Genomic DNA, 18,589 nt, shown 5'->3' with positions numbered 1-18,589 from the left:
CTCAGGCGCTGTCCTTGTAATCAGCCATTTCTGTTCTTCTAAGGTCCTAAAAGCTGAGACCCGGCACTTCCAAGCGCCTGAATGCTGAGACAAGGGATCGTAGCTCGCTAGGTGGGAGCGGTCTTGGGACCCTCGGATAAGGAAGCTCAGGAGATCAGGGGTACGAGGTCAGATCGCTCTGTAAGGTGCCCTCAAGATGCATTTCGACACAGCCGGTTAAATATATCGGTGGCTCCTGTTACAGATACCCGAGCTCTGTCCAGGCAGCTTCCGAGCCTTCAGCTACCACCAAACTCCCAGCACACCTTTCACCAGTCTCAGGTCCCTAGAAGTTTATTATTGGCCCTTTTTAAACATTGCCTGGCCAATTCCTGCCTGATCGTGGCCTCGCCCCCTCTCTGGTTCTAGGTGTCTGGTACCTGGCCCACTCCCTCCACACCTCCACTTTAAATTTTGTCCTTTTGTCAACCCAGGGCAAATACACAGTCTACTCTCTGAGTCCTTTCCCATTCCCATCCCCCCCCCCCCCCCCCACACACACACATACACCCTTCCTGTCTGCACTTTCTGGCTTTTGCCAGTTCCTGAGTGTGGAGACTAACTTAAGACCTCGCTGAGCCTCCCCCTACCCTGGTCCTTGAAAACAGGCTGAGGCCCTGTCCTCAGGTTCTGCTATACTTTAGCGGGCCAGTTTAGAGCCATGCTGGTGGGAACACACCTTGGAGCCTAGGTAGGGCTTCATCTGGGATACACGATTAGCCTAGGCACTCACTATTCATGCCTGAAGAAACCGCTGAGTGCAGAGCAATTCAGTCAGAAGCCAGTTTGAGTCCACTTGGAGAGGAGTTTGAGCGGGAATAGCTGAGTTGAACCAGCCAGCCAGACTTTACTAAGAGTAAGAAAGGGTGAGCTTATTCAGCAGAGAGTGAAAACCTTCTAGATCTACATTTGACTGTACAGAGGCTAGATGCTTCCAAGAGTAGGCCTAGGCTTGCAGGCAGAGGCAGTAAGCCTTGGAGATGACAATACAGGAGAATGAGTTACATTTACAGAAGTGTGTCACTGTGAGTGGGCCTTGAACTTTCAAAAAGCCTATTCCAAGGCTACTTTCCTGCTGCCTGCTTCAACTAGTCCAGCCAGCGCTGTGTCTGTCTTTGTGCCACCACCAGGCTCCCCACCACGCTGAAGACAGACTAAAGCTCTGAAACTGTAAACAAGCCCCAATTAGATACATTATATAAGAATTGCTGTGTTCATGGTATCTCTTCACAACACTAAGAGGGATAGAGGGCTTGCTTGGCACACAAGGCCAGGCTCAATCCCTAGTACCACAATAAAAATCATTTTTAGCCATATATGGCAATGTACTCCTCCCACTTGGGATACAGAGGCAGTCAGAACTTTGTGAGTTTGAAGCTAGCCTGGTCTGCAGTGGGGCAGCAGGAGTTACATAGAGAAACTGTATTAAAACAAACACCCACCACTCAAAGAAATATATTTAGGGGCTGTAAAGAGTCCAGTAGTTGAGTACTAATTGCAGAAGCCCTCAGTTTGGCTTCTAGCACCCACATGGCAACCCACAATTTCCAGTTCCCGGGGGATCTGATGTCCTCTTCTGGCCTTCATGGGCTCCAGGCAAAAACACTACACACATGATAGTGTGTTGTGTGTGCATATGTACATGTTATGGTACCCAGGAGGGTCAGCGGACAGCTTTCAGGTGTGGTAAGTATAGGCACACATGTCACTCAGTAGACAGCTTTCAAGTGTTCATTCTCTTTCAATATGTGAGTCAGAGAATTAAACCAGGTTACCAGGCTTGTGTGGTTACAGGCAGTTGTGAGCTGCCCAATGTAGGTGCTGGGAACTGAAGCCACCTACTCCACACCCTCAATTCCTTAGCCATGGGGCTCCCTGTGGAGCCCCAAAACCTGTGCCTATGGTTAGGTAATCCCCAGCTGTCCCCTGGAGAATTCTCTCTACTGGGTTTTCTCACAGTTCTTCCCCTTCAGGCCCTTTCCTGTGCTGGCCACGCCCACCTGAGCCATCAATTAGGACAGAAGAGGAAGAGGGTAGGGGAAGGTTCTAAGCCCACCTTAGGCACTAGCTTCTTGAATGTGGTGGAGTGGTTCTAAGCCTCTTGGATGAAGGTGTCTACAACATAGCCCAGAGCAATGCAGCGTCTGGGTGCATAGAGATGAGGCCCAAATAATGAAAGTATTCCTTATTATTATCAGCCACTGGAGGGTCAGGTCAGTGAAGAGGGAAAAACCAACGGGCTGCACAAAATGTCTGACAAGGAACTATTTTTAACAAACTAATTTATTTTTCAGAGTCTAAAACCCTCTGTGAGCAGCTTCCCTGGTGTAAGATTCAGCTCCTTAGGCCTCAAACTCAAACTCAAAGTACTGTGGGTCGAAGTAGTGGATGCGGACATAACCGTCCTCACCACCGCTGCTGTAGCTGGAAAGAGACAAACAGGGATGGTCAGCTGCTGCTGTGCAAGGGAAGCCTGCGCAGCCACACGCCGCAAATGGGCAGACGCCTCCCCACCCCGGCCCTGGCCGCCCCGGGCTCAGTCTCTGCAATGGGCCCTACCTCTTGCCATCAGGATGGAAGGCAACGCTGTTGATAGGTCCAAAGTGGCCCTTGACTCTCCCAAACTCCTCCTCAAACGCCAAATGGAAGAACCTGGAGGGGGGAGGGCGGAGGAGACCCAGTTATCCCAAAACACATCTGAGGCAACATTCGACAAAAGAAGACTGTTGAGGTAGTATTTTATGTAACAAAATTAATAAAGTTGAGAAATTAGGATAAAGGAGAAATAAGATGAAGCTAAAGGAAAACCACTCAAACATCTGCCTCAATAGAGCACAGCTGGGCAGTGCTTGAAAGCTTACAGAGTATCAATTCATTTACTTAATATACAAATTGCTGAGGTGAGTCGTGCCCCATTAAATAGTCAAGAATCCTGGATACAGAGAAAGACGATGTCGTCTAGGCCCCCAGAGTTCATGATCTCTGTTGTTGTTTACAAACAGGGTCCCAGGTAGCCCAGGTGAGCTAGGAGCGGGTTAAGGTCACAGATGACCTTGAAGTCACGGCTCCCCACCTCTGTATCACAGGCTTCGGGCCACTGCTCATTGGTAGAACCAGAGACACAACTTGGTGTGTGAGCTTGTTAGCCAGCTATATGCACAGCTGATTCAAGACCCATCTGCTGCACTGGACATCTGTCACACTCTCTATGACCCTCAGGGACCTCTAAGGAGGGGTCAGGAGCCCGTGTTTACTCTGAAAGGCGGCCTCCATGTAGCTTCAGTGGGAAGAGCTTCCCTTCCCCTTACCTGGCCTCAAACTTGCCAATCCTGGTGGAGGTTGTGGTGACATCCATGGCTTCCTGACCACCGCCCAGCACCACCTACAGGGAAGAAAGGAAGCTCACTGCAGCCAGGACTTACCCACAGGCTTTTGTCCCCTGCTCTCACATCTCCCCCACAGTAGGGGGTCCTCAGGGAGGGGGAGGGCAGCCATTTCAAGGACCTCCCGCCCCAAATCAGCCAGCACTGTAAGGAAGCTTTAGCCTTAGCCGGAGGAGGCCCAGGCGGGGTCTTCTTACATGGTCATAGTTGGGAGAGAGGGCAGCTGAGTTGACAGGACGTTCTGTTCGGAAAGTCTTCTGATGTTCCAGACTTGTGGAGTCAAAGAGCTGGAGAGAAGAGGGAGGGGGAGGATCTGTGATGGGCACCTTTCTAAGCAGGTCAGACAAGCTGACTGAGCATCGGGAGAGCCGTGAGGCTCACTAGACCCCTTGCCCAGGCTCACCTTAGCTGTGTTGTCCTTGGATGCAGTGACAAACATGGTCATGTCTCTAGACAACTGGATGTCATTGATTTGCCGGGAGTGCTCCTTAACGTTTACCAACACCTCTCCAGACTGAAGGGGGAGGAAGTTAGATTGATTTGCCAGAGTTCCGAGCCACCATTCCCCAGAAGCCCAAGACCAGCTAGACGTTTGACTTTCTGCCTTCCTTACCCTCAATATAATCTTTGGCCCCTAAGCCTTCCCCCCAAGCCTTATTTTGGTACTGGGATTGACTGACCCCAAACCCAGCTCTTTATAATTAAAAAAGATAGCGAGGATAGGTCTGTGCCTGCGTGTGTGTACATGTGTCTGTGCCCACAGGTAAGAGGAGCACTGAATCCCCCTGGAACTGGAGTTACAGTAGCTGTCAACTGCCTGATGAGGGTGCTAGGAATGGAACTCAGGTCCTCTGCAAGAGCATCAAGTATTCTTTTTTTTCTTTTTTTTTTTTTTTGGTTTTTCAAGACAGGGTTTCTCTGTGTAGTCCTGGCTGTCTTGATACTCACTCTGTAGACCAGGCTGGCCTCGAACTCAGAAATCCGCCTGCCTCTGCCTCCCAAGTGCTGGGATTAAAGGCGTGCGCCACCACTGCCTGGCCCGAGCATCAAGCATTCTTAACCATCAAGCCATCTCTCCAGGCCCAGATCTCCTTTGTACTTTTTCCAATGTGAGACCCAGGCTCACCACGCTGTCTAAGGTCGGTCCAGGCACAGCTGGAACTTTTCTCTTTTGGGAACAAGTTGTGCTTGGCATGCCTGGCTGGCCTGGAACTGGCTCTGTAGACCAAGCTGACCTCAAACTCAGATCCACCTGCCTCGCCTTGCCAAGAACTGGGATTAAGCGTATTGGGCCTGGGCTGGGCAAGCGCTCTCCCACTACACTGCATTTCCAAATCTCTGCTTCTGCTATTCCTCTTGCCCACAGAAAACTATCCTTCCTGCTGGAAGATCTTTTTTTTTTTCTTTAAGATTTATTCATTTTTATCTTATGTGTTACAAGTATTTTGCCTCTCTCTCTCTCTCTGTGTGTGTACATATGTGTGTAAACATGTGTCTGCCATGTGCATGCCTGGTACTCAAGAAGCCAGAAGGTATGAGAACTCCTGGAACTGGAATTAAGGACAGCTGGGGACTACCATATGGGTGCTGGGACCTAGTGCTTCTGCAAGAGTAGCCAATGCTGTTAATCACTGAGCCATCTTCTCTAACCCATGGAAGCTGTACTTACTTCTCAGGACTACATGTACACACCACTTCCTCTGCGACAAAGTGTGCTCTGGATTTAGCTGAAATTTCTATTGTGGCATCAGCTCATCCTGACTCATGTCCTGGCTGTTTTTAAGCTGGTGTCCAGTTGTTTTCCTAGAACCCCCCATATGACTTAGCACTCTCTAGTGACAGGAAAATGCCTCTCTATGATCACTATAACATGTCCTCAGTGTCAGGTGACACACCTGACAACACTTGGCCCCGTACCTTAGCGCTGTACTGGTTCAGCTCTCCACTCTCGTGGCCTGCGATGATGCACTCCCCCAGCGGGCCCCAGACGGCACTGGTGATCTTTGAGTCATTACAGGGGATCTTCATGTAGGGCTCGTTGCTGTCTGTGCAGAGCAGCAGCGGTCAGGCCCCGGGATCTGAAACCACATTCCCCACCTCAGCCCCTCAGTCCCGTCCTCACCGATCTGGCTTGGGTCCCGCAGGTCAAAGAAGCTCACGAAGCACTGGTACCCCATCTGCTTGTCTGTGGAGAACATGACGATGTTGCCCCCAAAGTCAAAGCCACAGGTCCGGACGGCTGAGTTGGTCTTGAGGAGAGCCAGCTGCTTCCCTGGAGAGACACAGTCTGGGTCACTCTGGTCTAATGTCATCACCTGTCACACTCAGCCACCGAGTCTCAGTGTTCCTTCCCTGGCGACTGCAGGTCAGCACCCTCCTGCCCGCTGCTGCTCTCTAGCTGCTCTCCCAGCCCTTCCAGTAGCGCTTCCCCACGAACCCTGCTAATGATGCTCTCTGCACAGGGGCTTCCATGCTAAGTCTGCCCCCAGACTCCATTCCTCCCCAGAGAAGCAGATGTACAGCCATCACTTCAGCCAGACTGTTAGAACGGCCCCTCCCTTCCGCTTCCGTCTGCTCTTTTGCTTGGGCCTTGCTCAAACCCACCAGTGCTCTGCTTTTCCCTGCTCATCAAACTCCTCCGTGTGCCAAGTTTACCTAAACAAGTTCTCTCTTAAGAACTTACTCCTAGATGAGTAATGGTACCCACACCTTTAATCCCAGCACTCAGGAGGCAGAGGCAGGCGGATTTCTGAGTTCGAGGCCAGCCTGGTCTACAGAGTGAGTTCCAGGACAGCCAGGGCTACACAGAGAAACCCTGTCTCAAAAAGGAAAAAAAAAAGCCAACAAACAAACAAACAACAAAACACAAAACAAAAAATCTTAGGCTGGAGAGATGGCTCAAAGGTTAGGAGCACTGACTGTTCTTCCAGAGGTCCTGAGTTCAATTCCCAGCAACCACATGGTGGCTCACAACCATCTGTAATGGGATCCAATGTCCTCTTCTGGTATGTTTGAAGACAGCTACAGTGTACTCATATAAATAAATAAGTAATATTTAAAAAAAAAAAATCTTAAGCCTAGTCTGGAAAGATGGCTCAGTGACTAAGAACACAGGCTGTTCTTACAGAGGATGCAGATTTAATTCACTGCACCCACAGGTGGCTCACAGCTTTCTGTAATTCCAGTCAGATCTGATGCCTTCCTTTGGATGCCACGGGCACTGTACATACACGTGCACAAGATCTACATGTAGGCTAAACACACACATACATGTAAAATTTTAAAGAGAGAGAGAGAAAAAAAAAAGAGAGAGAGAGAGAGAACTTGTGCTGGAGAGATGGTGTAGCACTTCAAAGTGCTGGCTGCTCTTCAGGAAGTCCTGCAATTCCCAGCACCCACATGGCAGCTTACAGCTGCCTGTAACTGTAGTCCTAAAAGTCCTCTTCTGGTGTGCTGATATACATGCAGACAAAACATCCATATACATAAAATATGCAAATCTTTAAAAATAAATAAATTCTACTTGGGGTTTTTTGCTTTTATTTTACACATATTTTTTGTATTTCAGGGAGGGTTTCTCTGTGTAGATCCTCTTGCCTCCGCCTCTCTAGTGCTGGGGTGAGGTGTGTGCCATTACTCAGCTCGTCCTAGCTCCTGGACACTACTTGCTTTTACTCCTGCTTGTGCACTGTGCTGCCCCAGGAAAGCTCCAGCTCAATGGACAGTCACCTTGAGAAACCTTCCAAGGCCACTCATCTCCACTGCAGGAGGTCCACAGCCCCCTTCTGGCCGTCCTTCAACATGGCCTTTTATCTTGATGTAAAGCTCTTTTGCCGGCTAAGTTCCTTGCCGTTCTGTTTGTTGTCTCTTACTCTCTAGACTGGAAACCATCTGTGAACTTATCTCTAGTTCTCCAGAACATACTTGCTTAGACAGGTATGCTGTAGTTGGCACTTTTGCTAAAAAAGTGAATGACCCAGGCTTACCTGTTTCACAGTCCCAGAGACGACAGCTGTTGTCAGCTGAGCCAGTAAGGACATGCTTGGTGTCCCCTGAGGAAGGTGTTAAGAAGTATGACTTGGGGGAGAGATGCTCAGTGGTTAGAGCACTGGCTGCTCTGCCAGAGGACTCGGGTTAGAATCCCAGTAACCACGTGGTGGTTCCAGGGGGATCCAATGCCCACTTGTGGCTTCTAAGGGTACTAGGCACACATACATACATCAGGCAAATCACTCCTGGACACAGAAAAAATAAGAATGACTAGGGTTGGGGAAACAGGCTAAAATGCTCTGTGTGCAAATCTGAGGACCCCAGTTCAGATCCCCGGCGCCCACATAGAGACTCTGGAGTGGCTGTAATTCCAGTGCTGAGACACAGAAGACAGCAAGTTCAGTGACTGGCTGGCTAAGTCTAGGTAATCAGGTAGCTACAGACTCAATGAAAACTTGTTTTTGTTTTCCTCTCAAAAAACAAGTTGGAGCCAGGCAGTGGTACATGTCTTTGATCCTACACTTAGGAAGCAGTGACAGGTGGCTCTCTTGAGGCCTACTCGGTCTATAGAGAGTTCCAGGACAGCCAACACTACCATATTGAGACACTGTCTTGAAAACCAAAAAAAAACAAAAAAACAAAAAAACAAACAAAAAAACAAACAAAAAAAAAACACCCCCCACCCCCAAACAAATAAAGCTGGGAGAGGTAGCTCATTGGTTAGAGCACTGGTTAGGTCCCCAGCACCCACATAGTGGCTCACAACCATTTATAACTCCTGTTCTAAAGGATCTGATGCCTTCTGTCATTTAAAGGAAAATGGCTAGCAATGTACACACATGGTACACAGACACATATGCAGGCAAAACACCCATACAAATAAAACTAATCTTTAGGGAAACGAGAAACGATAAAAAAGATTTTAAAAAAGAGGTTGAAGAATGACTTAAGACCAGACCTGATGCTGACTGCTGGTCTCCATTTGTCTCTGCACCTGGGCACACAGATTCATCACGTACACAAATATATACATATACAAATGAAAATACATAGTTCACCTAGCCCATATCCTCTTGGAAGCCATCAGAGCATCTCCCAGTTCAGTCCCAAAGAGCCTTTCTCACTTTTACCTCAGAGTGTCCTGGCCTCTGAGTTCCCAAACTTGAATGTGCCCTATTTTCCCAAAGGATGAAGTAGGGAGTATTATTCTTAAGACCACCACAGCATCCAAAGTCACAGCCTCAAAGTCAGCATCTCCTAGGATGTCTGACCCACGGCAAAAAGGATACAGTCAGCATCCACACACCACACGGCTCCAGTGTGGCCCATGTAGGTGCCTAGCCTCTCACCATTAACAGAGTACCACACATTGACGATCTGGAAAGAGTAAAATGACAGGACAGGTTACATCCCAGAAAAATCAATAGCTTAGCTTGCACTACAAACCCTCTGCAGGCTCTAGCCAAGCCAAGTCTGCCTTCTGCTCACTTATAGTGGAGAGCTGATTAAAAAGACCGTTCCTGGGGTTGTTCTCAGCCTTTCCTTCCTAACATAAACAGAAGAAGAGCCAGGCCTGCAATAGCATCCTCATATGCTTCTGTCTGGATTCAGAAGAGTCAAAGGCCAGGTTGAGTTCCTGCTTAAAAAAAAATCCTTTCAGGTCCTGTTCAGTTGACTCCGGATGATAGTAAGTAGGCATGAGCTCCAGTTCTCTGTCACTAGCTCACCATGTGATCTTAAATACAGAGCTTCTTCCCTTCAAATGGCTAGGGGAGCTGGAGAGATGGCTCAGAGCTCACAGAGTCCTGGCTGCTCTCCCAGACGACCTGGGTTCGATTCCCAGCACCCACATGATGGCTGACAACGATCTGTATCTGCAGTTCCAGGGGATTTGATACTCTTCTGGCCTTCACAGGCACCAAGGACACACATACTACGCAGACATACAATGCAGGAAAGCACCTATATACATAAAATAAACAAAATCATTGCACACGCGCACACACACATATAATTGTTTTAAAAAGGACTGGGAGGAGCTGTGTGTGATAGCACACATCTATACTCCCAAGACCAGGAGGCTGAGGCAGGAGCATGGAGAAGTGCAGGCCATCTTGGACAGATAGCCCACCCTTGTCAACAGCTTTCTTCAAAGGGCAATAAAACCATGTCTATGAAACATAAACGTAAGTGACTAACATACATAGAACAGTGCAAAACTATTTACAGGAATGACCTCACTTTGCTGAGGGAGCTACTTCAAGTCTCCATGTTTTACTCAAAGGGAAAACTGTAGTTTAGAGAGGTTAAATGTCGTGTTCAAAGTCACACTGCTAGTAGGTGTTAGTAGGAGTTAGGACTCACGCCAAGCTCTGACTTCAGACTCTCCACTGTTATCCCTCAGTTTACTGCCTCCATGTGAAAATGACAGTACCCAAAGGGAATAAATGTAGGACTGAACAGACTAAGCCAAGCAGATGACCCTGTCCTGTCCCTAGGTCCCCTTCCACAGTCTCTTAGTTTTCTTTTTCCTGGGTACTCTTTCCTTTCATCCACCAACTTCTTCCAGGTTTCCCCGGCGGAATGCTGTCGCTAACCTACCCCCGGTATGGGTAGTTTCCCCTGCTTCACAGAGAAATTTCCCTCCGGCAGTAAACCTTGTTCACCTACAGTCCCGGCGGCGCGAACTCGCCCCTCCGGGTGCCCCGCCCGGCCCGCCCGCCCGTCCGCGGTCGCTCACAGGGTCTTTGGCCACAGTAAAGAGGAGGTCCCCTTCGCGGTTGTACTTGATTTGCGTGATGGACCGCTCATGGCCCTGCAGCAGGATGGGCTTCTGTGGGGACAGAACCGGAGTGTCAGTGCCGGGAACCCAGTCCCAAACCTACTGAGGCCCCCCCGACAGCAGCACCCCATGCCTGGAACTCACCATCCTGGCGGTGACGCGAGGAGAGAGGCAATGTGAGTAGGACCGGAAGAAGACTGGGACGATTTCCGGATGCGGGGACTCCGCCCTCTCGCTTCCGGAAGTAGAAGGGCCCGGCGTTTCCATGGCGGCGTCCTTGGGTGGGTAGCTGGCCCCGCCCCTCCACTCTAACTCTGGGAATCTTTTCTGGCTCCCCTGGCATCTTTGAACCCCAGGAATGCTAAGCCACCTTCCCTGGTCTCCCAGACTCACTTCCGCTGCCTTCCGGCGGGTCCTCCCAACCTATCGCAGCCCGGCGTGGAAAGCGCGGGAGGGAGATGGAGCCGGTCAGCCGGGCTGGAGGAGGCCAGAGAGGGCCCGGGTGACTCACTGACCCTTTGCTTTCAGGGCAGGTGCTTGCTCTGGTGCTGGTGGCCGCACTGTGGGGTGGCACGCAGCCGCTGCTGAAGCGGGCCTCCTCCGGCCTGCAGCAGGTGCATGAGCAGACGTGGGTCCGGCAGCTATTGCAGGAGATGAAGACTCTCTTCTTGAATACTGAGGTGCGTCTGTGGAGCGGAGCTCCCTTGGAGGAAACGCTGAGCGTTTGGTTACTGGTCGGCCAGATTCCCATCCCACCTCCTACTCACTAGAAGCTCCTGGAAGAGTCATTTATCCTCTGTGTCTCAGCTTCATCATCCATAAAATGGAAATTTTAATGATAACCCATGTATAGGGCTGATATAAGAACTGAGGTTAAGGCACACAAAACAGTTAGCATTGGGCCGAATTCAGCATACATGTTTAACCTATGACTTTTTTTTGCTTTTTGTTCTTGTTTTTTGTTTTTGGAGATGGGGTTTCTTTATGCAATCCTGGCTATTCTGAACTCACTAGCCTCGAACTCGGAGATTAGCCCTCCTCTGACTCCTGAGTGCTGGGATTAAAAGCACCGCCATTGCCAGGCTCCAGGACTAACTATTCTCAATGTTATTGTCACCCTAGCAAGTATATGCTATTTGGAGCCTTTCCGGAAGCTTTCTTTGGGCTCAGCTTGCCCTGGGGTAGAACATAAGGAAAGCTGTCCAGAACTGCCTCCAACCTGCCTACTGCTGCCGATGTAAGCTAGATCCGCCGCACTCTGAGGGTTAGTGGAAAGGAGAGAGGTACAGATACAGTGTTATGTGAATTCAGAGGAGAGAGATGGAGCTGGAGGACGTGGAGTGGGGCTTCTTGGAAGGGGTAACACTGTCACTCAAGGCCTTATACCTGTAGGGAAGATGGGAACAGGCCACGACGAGGGAGTGGGCATTTAAGGCAATAGAGTACACTGACTATGTTTCTTTCTTTGCTCTAAAGGGTCCTCAAATACATGAACATTCCATGAGCATTGGTAACCATCCCAACCCCTGTGGGAAAGGCCTAAGTCAGAACAGGGGTTCTCAAACTGCGTAGCAACTGGAAAGGGGTCTAATACCAGACATCCTGCATATCAGATATTTACATTACAGTTTATAACTGTAGCAAAATTACAGTTATGAAGTAGCAGTGAAAATAATTTTATGGTTTGGGGTCACCACAACACGAGGAACTGAGGTAAAGGGCCACAGCATTAGGAAGGTTGAGGACGGAGACGTCTGTTGCACACGCAGGCGATAACTGACAGGTTTCTCCTCTTTTTAGTACCTGATGCCCTTTCTCCTCAATCAGAGTGGCTCCCTTCTCTACTACTTGACGTTGGCATCAACAGGTGGGTCTCTGGCTTGAGTCTTCTCTGGGGTGGGGGCCATATTTTTTACAAAGGGAACCTGAAATACCTGTCACCTGTCAGTGAGGGAGAGCACCTGTTTCTGGTCCTTCTGTGAGTCGTGCAGTGAGGTGGGTGTACATGAGTGAGAGGCCAGTCACTACGGCTGGCCTGACAGTCTTGTGCAGCAGCAGAAGGAAGGTTCACTGTGGTCTCGTAAGTGCTGGCCTCTTTTACGATTTGGGAGGAGGGGGTTTTCCTGATACTTTTTCTGTTGGTTTGATGATTGTTGTAACTTTTTTCTTAGATTTATCTTGTGTACTTGTGTGTGCACATGTGTTCTAATGTGTTTGGTCAGAGGACAAGTTTTAGGTTTTCCTTTTATCTTGTAGATTCTAGTAATCAACTGGGACCATCAGTCTTGATGGCAGGTGCTTTACCCACGGAGTGGCCACACCAGCCCTTTTTTTGTTGTGTTTGGGTTAGAGTCTCACTACATAACTCAGGCTCCACATCATTATCCTTGGATCTCTGTCTTCCAAGTGCTAGGATTGTAGGTGTTCACCAAACACCCATGTAAGTGATGCTCTGATGCTTTGGTCCCCCATATACTATCTGCCTGGCCTGGAGTAAGTCTTTTATTTGAATCTTGGCTTTATATAGTGGGATTCATAGCAGTGTGAAGATTAATTCAGTCTATGAGAAGAATCTAGCAGAGTACCTGACATACAGGAGAGGCTCAATAAATATCAATATCCTTTCTCCAAGTGTTTGTCGACTATTTCTATCCTATTAAATCAAGCTGTGTATCTTATTTATATTATGATCTTCTGAAACAAACATGATTATATTCATGGAGATGATGGGCAGTTTATTATGCTTGCCTTTGTAAATGTACTTTTTATTTTCTTGATGTAATTGTCACTTAGAGGCTTACTGCTAAATAAGCTCACCCTTTCTAGTTCTCTCTGAACTCTGGCTGGCTGGTTCAACTCAGTTTTTCTGGCTCAAAACTCCTCTCCATGCTGACTGATTCAAACTGGCTTCTCTCAGCTTCTATTTAATTGCTCTGATTAGCCTCAAACTAACTCTGGCAATCTGTTCTAATCTTCTGGCTCCTTCTCCTTCTCTGGCTTGTTCTGTTCTCACCTGCAACCTGCTTCTGTTCCAGTAAAGAGGCTGGAAAGATGGCTCAGTGATTTAAGAGCACTGACTGCTCTTCCAAAGGTCTTGAGTTCAATTCCCAGCAACCACATGGTGGCTCACAACCTTCTGTAATGAGATCTGATGTGTTCTCCTGTTATGTAGACAGACTACTCGTACATAAATAAGTTTTAAAATAAAAGCTGTCGCCGGGCGGTGGTGGCGCACGCCTTTAATCCCAGCACTTGGGAGGCAGAGGCAGGCGGATTTCTGAGTTCGGGGCCAGCCTGGTCTATAGAGTGAGTTCCATCCAGGACAGCCAGGACTACACAGAGAAACCCTGTCTCGAAAAACCAAAAATAAAATAAAATAAAATAAAATAAAAGCTGTCCCAATATAACTGCACTCGCTTTCTCTCTCTTCTCCAGCTGCATATTAATGGTTATAAGCTGGGCCTGGTGCCTCATGCCTGTAACTCCAGCACTCAGAGGCTAAGGCAGGAAGAGAGCCACAAGTTCATGGACATTCTGGGATACGTAGTATGTCCTGGGACACTTAGTGAGTTCTAGGCCAGGCTGTCTCAAAAAAGTTAACAAGAAACTCTACCCCACCCCTTAGATTTTTGCCCTTGAACTTTTGCAAAAGTCTCCTTGCTGTGTTTTTGCCTATCCTAGAGACAAGAGCCCCAAGAGGAGGAAAGAGTCTGATAGGACGGCCTCTAGATGGAGTACTTGAGATTCAGCTGGAGAGTCAGTATCCATAAGACTTTAATTGCTAGGCTAGGATGCAGGTCATTTGATAAGAGTGCTTACCCAGCATTCATGAAGCCTTGGGTTCTACCCCAGCTCCCAGAAACCCTCATGGTGGTTAAAGCTGTCATCCTAGACCTTAGGAGGTAGAGGCAGGAGGATCTGAAGTTTAGGGCCACCCTCAGCTAATAACAAGTTTAGTAGGAGCAGCCTGGGATACTTGAGAGCCTATCTTACAAAAACAAAGGAGAGGGCTCCACAGGTAACAGCACCCACCAGCAAGCCTGATGACCAGACTTTGATCCCTGGAACCTACAAGGTCAAAAGAGAGAATCTGTGCTTGCTAGTTGTCCTCTGCCCTCCACATGGTGTTGGTATTCCAAGTGTCAAGCCTCTGGCCTAATGCAGCTCCTGCTGAGGAAGACTGCGGAACTTACTAATCACATGGCTTACTAATCACATGGCAGCATTGCTATTTATAAGGTTTTTCATTTGTTAAGTTATTTATTTATTTATTTTTGGTATTTTGAGGCAGTTCCTCTGTGTAGCCTTGGCTGTCCTGGAACTCATTTTATAGATCAGGCTGTCTTCAAACTCAGAGATCCGCCTGCCTCTGCCTCCCAAGATCTGGGATCAAAAGTGCGAGCCACCACTGCCCAGCTAGTTTATGAAGCTTTTGTCTTTCAGTGTTAGGGATCAAGTTTAGGGCGTTTATTAAAATTGGAGCCACCAGGCATTATGGTACATACCTGTAATCGCAGTCCTCAGGAAGTGAAGACAGAGTCAAGAGCTCAAGGTCGGCCTCAGTGACATAGAGTGAGAAGTTAGCCTGGGCTACATGAGAAATTTGCCTCAAGACAAAAAGAAGAGGGCTGGAGAGATGGCTCAGCAGTTAAGAGCACCAACTGCTCTTCCAGAGATCCTGTGTTCAATTCCCAGCAACCACATGGTGGCTCACAACCATCTGTAATGGGATCTGATGCCCTTTTCTGGTGTGTCTGAAGAGAGCAATGGTGTACTCATATACATTAAATAAATAAATAAATAAATAAATAAATAAATCTTTCAAAAAAAAAAAAAAAGAAAAGAAGAGGTTGAGCAAATTTCATTTTTAAAAACTTTAGGTTATTTTATGTGTGTGAATATTTTGCCTGCATGTACATATACCACATGTGTGTTTGGTTCCCGGAGAGGTGAGAAAAGGGCTTCAGATCTCATTGAACTGGAGTTAGAGAGAGTTCTGTCCCTACATGTGCATGTGAGGAACAAACCCAGCAAGTGCTCTTAATCTCTGCACCATCACTCTGGGTCCTTATGATTTAAAAATATTTATTGTGTGTATATGTGTGTGAGTGCGATGGTGTACCTGTGCACATGTTGAGGTCATAAAACAACTTTTGGCATTTGGCCCTTCAAGTGACTCCTATAAACCAAAGTCAGGTTGGCAGCAGGCATCCTTACCCACTGAGCCATCTTACCTAGGCCAGCCTCTCTACACAGAAAGAAGCTTTTGAGTATATAACTTTTTTTTGGGGGGGGGGGGGTTTTGGTTTTTTGAGACAGGGTTTCTCTAGCCCTGGCTGTCCTGGAACTCACTCTGTAGACCAGGCTGGCCTCAAACTCAGAAATCCACCTGCCTCTGCCTCCCAAGTGCTGGGATTAAAGGCCTGCGCCACCACCGCCCAGGAAGTATATAACTTATAGAGTCTGTTCCCCTTATACTAAGTGGTAAGTACTGTGAAAATGTATTACAGCACCCAGTGAGTACATAACTGTGGGAGCTCATTCTGCTGTGCCCTATAGTGCCTGTCTGTCCTGTGGCCTTGAGATCTCCTTTCTCTTGGAGGGTAAAGACCTCATTCTTATTTTTGTTTTGTTTTGAGATAAGTTCTCTCTATGCAGTCTTGGCTGTCCTGGAGCTTGGTATATAAATCAGGCTGGCCTCAAATTCACAAAGATAATACATTCTCCACCTCCTGAGTGCTCAGACTAAAAATGTGTGCCAGCATGCCTGGTGTTTTTTAAATGATCTCACTCTGTAGCCCAGGCTGGAATTTAGGTATACCCCAGGATGGCCTTGAACTCCTGGCTGTCTTCCTGTCTCAGCCTCCTAAGTGCTGAAGATATAAGTGTGAGCTACTGAACTTCTCAAGATCTTATTTTTATTATCTAACTAGGATGGGGAGGTGGTTCAGTGCTTAAGAGAACTTATTATAGAGGACCCTAGTTCAATTCCCATTACCACATTATTTCTCACACTATTCCAGAAGGTTCTGACACTCTTCTGACCTCGATATGCACAACACATGCATAAAAGCAAAATACACACACAAATCTTTAATGAAAGAAAGGAAGGGATCCCTCAACAACTGGAGTGGGCTATTCCTAAAACTCTTGCCTACCTATGGATCCCATTCCTCTAACTCAGCTGCCTTCTCTGATCTTAGTGGGAGAGGATATATCCAGCCCTACAGAGACTTGATGTTCTAGGGTGGGAGGATACTGGGGTGGGACTCTGTTGTGGAAAATATTAAAAAAGAATGACAAGTTCCCGCGCTATACCCAGCTACTCTCAGCCCCGGAGTCTCACCAGTCTGTTTTCATCTCATGGAGATTCTCTGACTCAGGGCTCCAAAATCTCTCTATCCAGCTCACTAAGTTCCCACTGCTGGGTCGCTACCATGCTAGCCCTATGCTTCAAAATCCCTACGGCCTTTGTGGTGTATGTCTGACAAACTCATGCTTGCTGTGGTACTGGGAAGGAAAACACCACACAAGCTTAGCTCAGAAACAATGGTAACTCAATCTCTGGGTCCAACAACTAGAATCCTAATCTTGTATCTATATTAAATCTAAGTCCTCTGGTGGCGAATCCACTGAGAGACACTAGTAGCTACATCTTGTCCTTATGCTGTTCCTGTCCAAAGAGACCCTTTGTCTCTCCTCTTCCTCTCTTCCCCTAGCCAACCCTAAGTCCCTCCTACTCGTCCAGTGATTGGTTCCTTTATTCATTAGGGGATGCTTCACAAGAAGTCACCTGAGTACATGACTCACTCCTTGTCCACAGCCCCTCCCAGGAGAGCAGAATTAACATCAAAACACAAACAATACCAAGGCCATCCTCAACAGGACTCCTCCCTCTTAGAGGAGAAGAGAAGGGTGTGGGGGGGGGCAGCAATAGGGATGCAAAGTGAATAATAAATTAATGGAAAAAAAGAAAGGAAGGAAGAAAACAGCTAGGCTGGTCTCAGACCTTGGAGGTCAGGTGTTCATGCTAGAGTCCCGAGGAAGCACTGAACTTTGAGGCAGATAATTTGGACCTCATCCCTGAGCCTCGAATCACTTCTGTGGAAATGAGCTCATTCTCTATGTGGAAAATTGACCCAGCCCACACTGCCCCACGTTTGGGCACCAAGTGACCCAGCCTGTGCGGATCAGTCAACAGGGGCCAGCAAGAGAGGGGATGGAGGGACAAGAGACTCAAAGAATGGAGACAAGACAGAGTCTGATCAAGTCCCATTTATTGAAAGGAAAAAGCACAAGCAGGGGAATCCAGCTGAAGACGCTTTTACGCCTTTCATCTGGGGGCACTAAACAACAAAACAAGATCTGTGAGAAAAACAAGATGTTTATCAGAGTGTGCTCAGCTGTTGTAGGCTGTTGAAAACATGTCTCTTGTCAGGGTATATGGCCTGAGATGGCTACAAAGATGATAGCCACTTTCTGCTATGACTTGGCTCAATTTTTTCAAATTGACATTTAATGATTTGATGTGCCCTTTGTACCATACCTTGGCCCTGTGGATTATATGGAATACCTGTTTTATGTAGTATTCCCAAGTTTTCACAGAATTGGTGGAAACTGGAGCTTGTATAACCTGGGCCATTGTCTGTCTTTATCTGTTTAGGCACACCCAGTACAGCAATTGTCGAGAGCATATGAGTGATCACATGTTTGTTGCTTCTCTGGCTTGTAATGTCGCATAAATGAAACTACTGTATGTATCTACACATACATGTATATATTTTTGATTCCAAATTCATTATAATGAGTAACATCCATTTTCCAGAGACTGTTTGGTATCAGTCCCTTTGGATTTATGCCCAAATGAGGAACTGGTAAAAGTGTAACACATGATTGACATTGTTTGACAATTTGTCTATCTTGTTCTCTGGTAATTTTAAACATGACCTTTAAAGTTTGATAATTAAGGTGATATAATCTATGAGCCTTTATGGCCTGATCTAAGTTAGATGGTGGATCTGATAAGGTCACTGTGGTTAAACGAATGGCTAGATCTACCTTGGTGTTTCTCTCAGAGAGAGGACCTGGTAGCCCAGTGTGGGCTCTCAGGTGTCGTATAAAGAATTTACACTTTCTCCTCAAAATTAATTGTTGGCACTGTAAAAACAAATCGGCTGCTTCTGAGGAATGCTTTATTTGCGCAGCAGTTTCTAGCAGAGGGATAGATTGAGCTGTATATGAGCTATCTGTGTAAATATTAATGGTTTGATTTGGAAATGCTTAAAACACAGCAATAACAGCATGTAATTCAACCAATTGAGCTGAGACAGATGATGTAACAAAGGAGATTACTTGATCTTTAAAGGCATAAGCGGCTGTTCCTGATGAGGAATCA

The 18,589-nt window shown here is 47.4% G+C and overlaps 2 protein-coding genes across 6 annotated transcripts in view; one reads left to right on the top strand and one right to left on the bottom strand.

Moving 5' to 3' along the window:
* Positions 1-2,304: 2,304 nt before the first annotated feature.
* Eif3i (eukaryotic translation initiation factor 3 subunit I) lies at positions 2,305-10,490 on the bottom strand. Its single transcript, XM_034502895.2, has 11 exons — positions 10,339-10,490; positions 10,153-10,245; positions 8,702-8,789; positions 7,409-7,474; positions 5,545-5,694; positions 5,340-5,467; positions 3,826-3,936; positions 3,620-3,709; positions 3,348-3,421; positions 2,599-2,691; positions 2,305-2,463 (listed from the first exon to the last, which is right to left on the bottom strand). Exons 1-11 carry the CDS (start codon positions 10,459-10,461, stop codon positions 2,382-2,384), a joined length of 1,098 nt encoding a protein of 365 aa, XP_034358786.2. The 5' UTR covers positions 10,462-10,490; the 3' UTR covers positions 2,305-2,381.
* The window catches only part of Tmem234 (transmembrane protein 234), a 26,853-nt gene continuing 18,675 nt past the window's right edge, over positions 10,412-18,589 (top strand). For all 5 annotated transcript variants that reach the window (XR_013110441.1, XM_076934143.1, XM_076934142.1 and 2 more), the window contains exons 1-3: positions 10,412-10,475; positions 10,723-10,874; positions 11,995-12,061. Coding sequence is in view for 4 of the 5 variants with exons in the window: in XM_076934143.1 (XP_076790258.1) it covers positions 10,460-10,475; positions 10,723-10,874; positions 11,995-12,061 (235 nt within the window). In the remaining variant the exon portion in view is untranslated. The remainder of the gene's footprint in view (positions 10,476-10,722; positions 10,875-11,994; positions 12,062-18,589) is intronic.

This window comes from Arvicanthis niloticus, chromosome 5 (assembly GCF_011762505.2).
Source record: "Arvicanthis niloticus isolate mArvNil1 chromosome 5, mArvNil1.pat.X, whole genome shotgun sequence".
Classification (NCBI taxonomy): domain Eukaryota; kingdom Metazoa; phylum Chordata; class Mammalia; order Rodentia; family Muridae; genus Arvicanthis; species Arvicanthis niloticus.
Note: the sequence above shows the minus strand (reverse complement) of the source record. Positions and strands in the feature narration are given on the sequence as shown.

What these genes read in the sequence shown, in the direction of transcription:
- Eif3i (XM_034502895.2), bottom strand. Translation starts at nt 10,461, where the DNA reads ATGGAAACGCCGGGCCCTTCTACTTCCGGAAGCGAGAGGGCGGAGTCC. An exon ending in CTCGCGTCACCGCCAGGATG is followed by an intron (nt 10,246 to 10,338) that starts GTGAGTTCCAGG and finishes CTGTCCCCACAG; the next exon opens with AAGCCCATCCTGCTGCAGGG. An exon ending in GCGGGACCCAAGCCAGATCG is followed by an intron (nt 5,468 to 5,544) that starts GTGAGGACGGGA and finishes TGCTCTGCACAG; the next exon opens with ACAGCAACGAGCCCTACATG.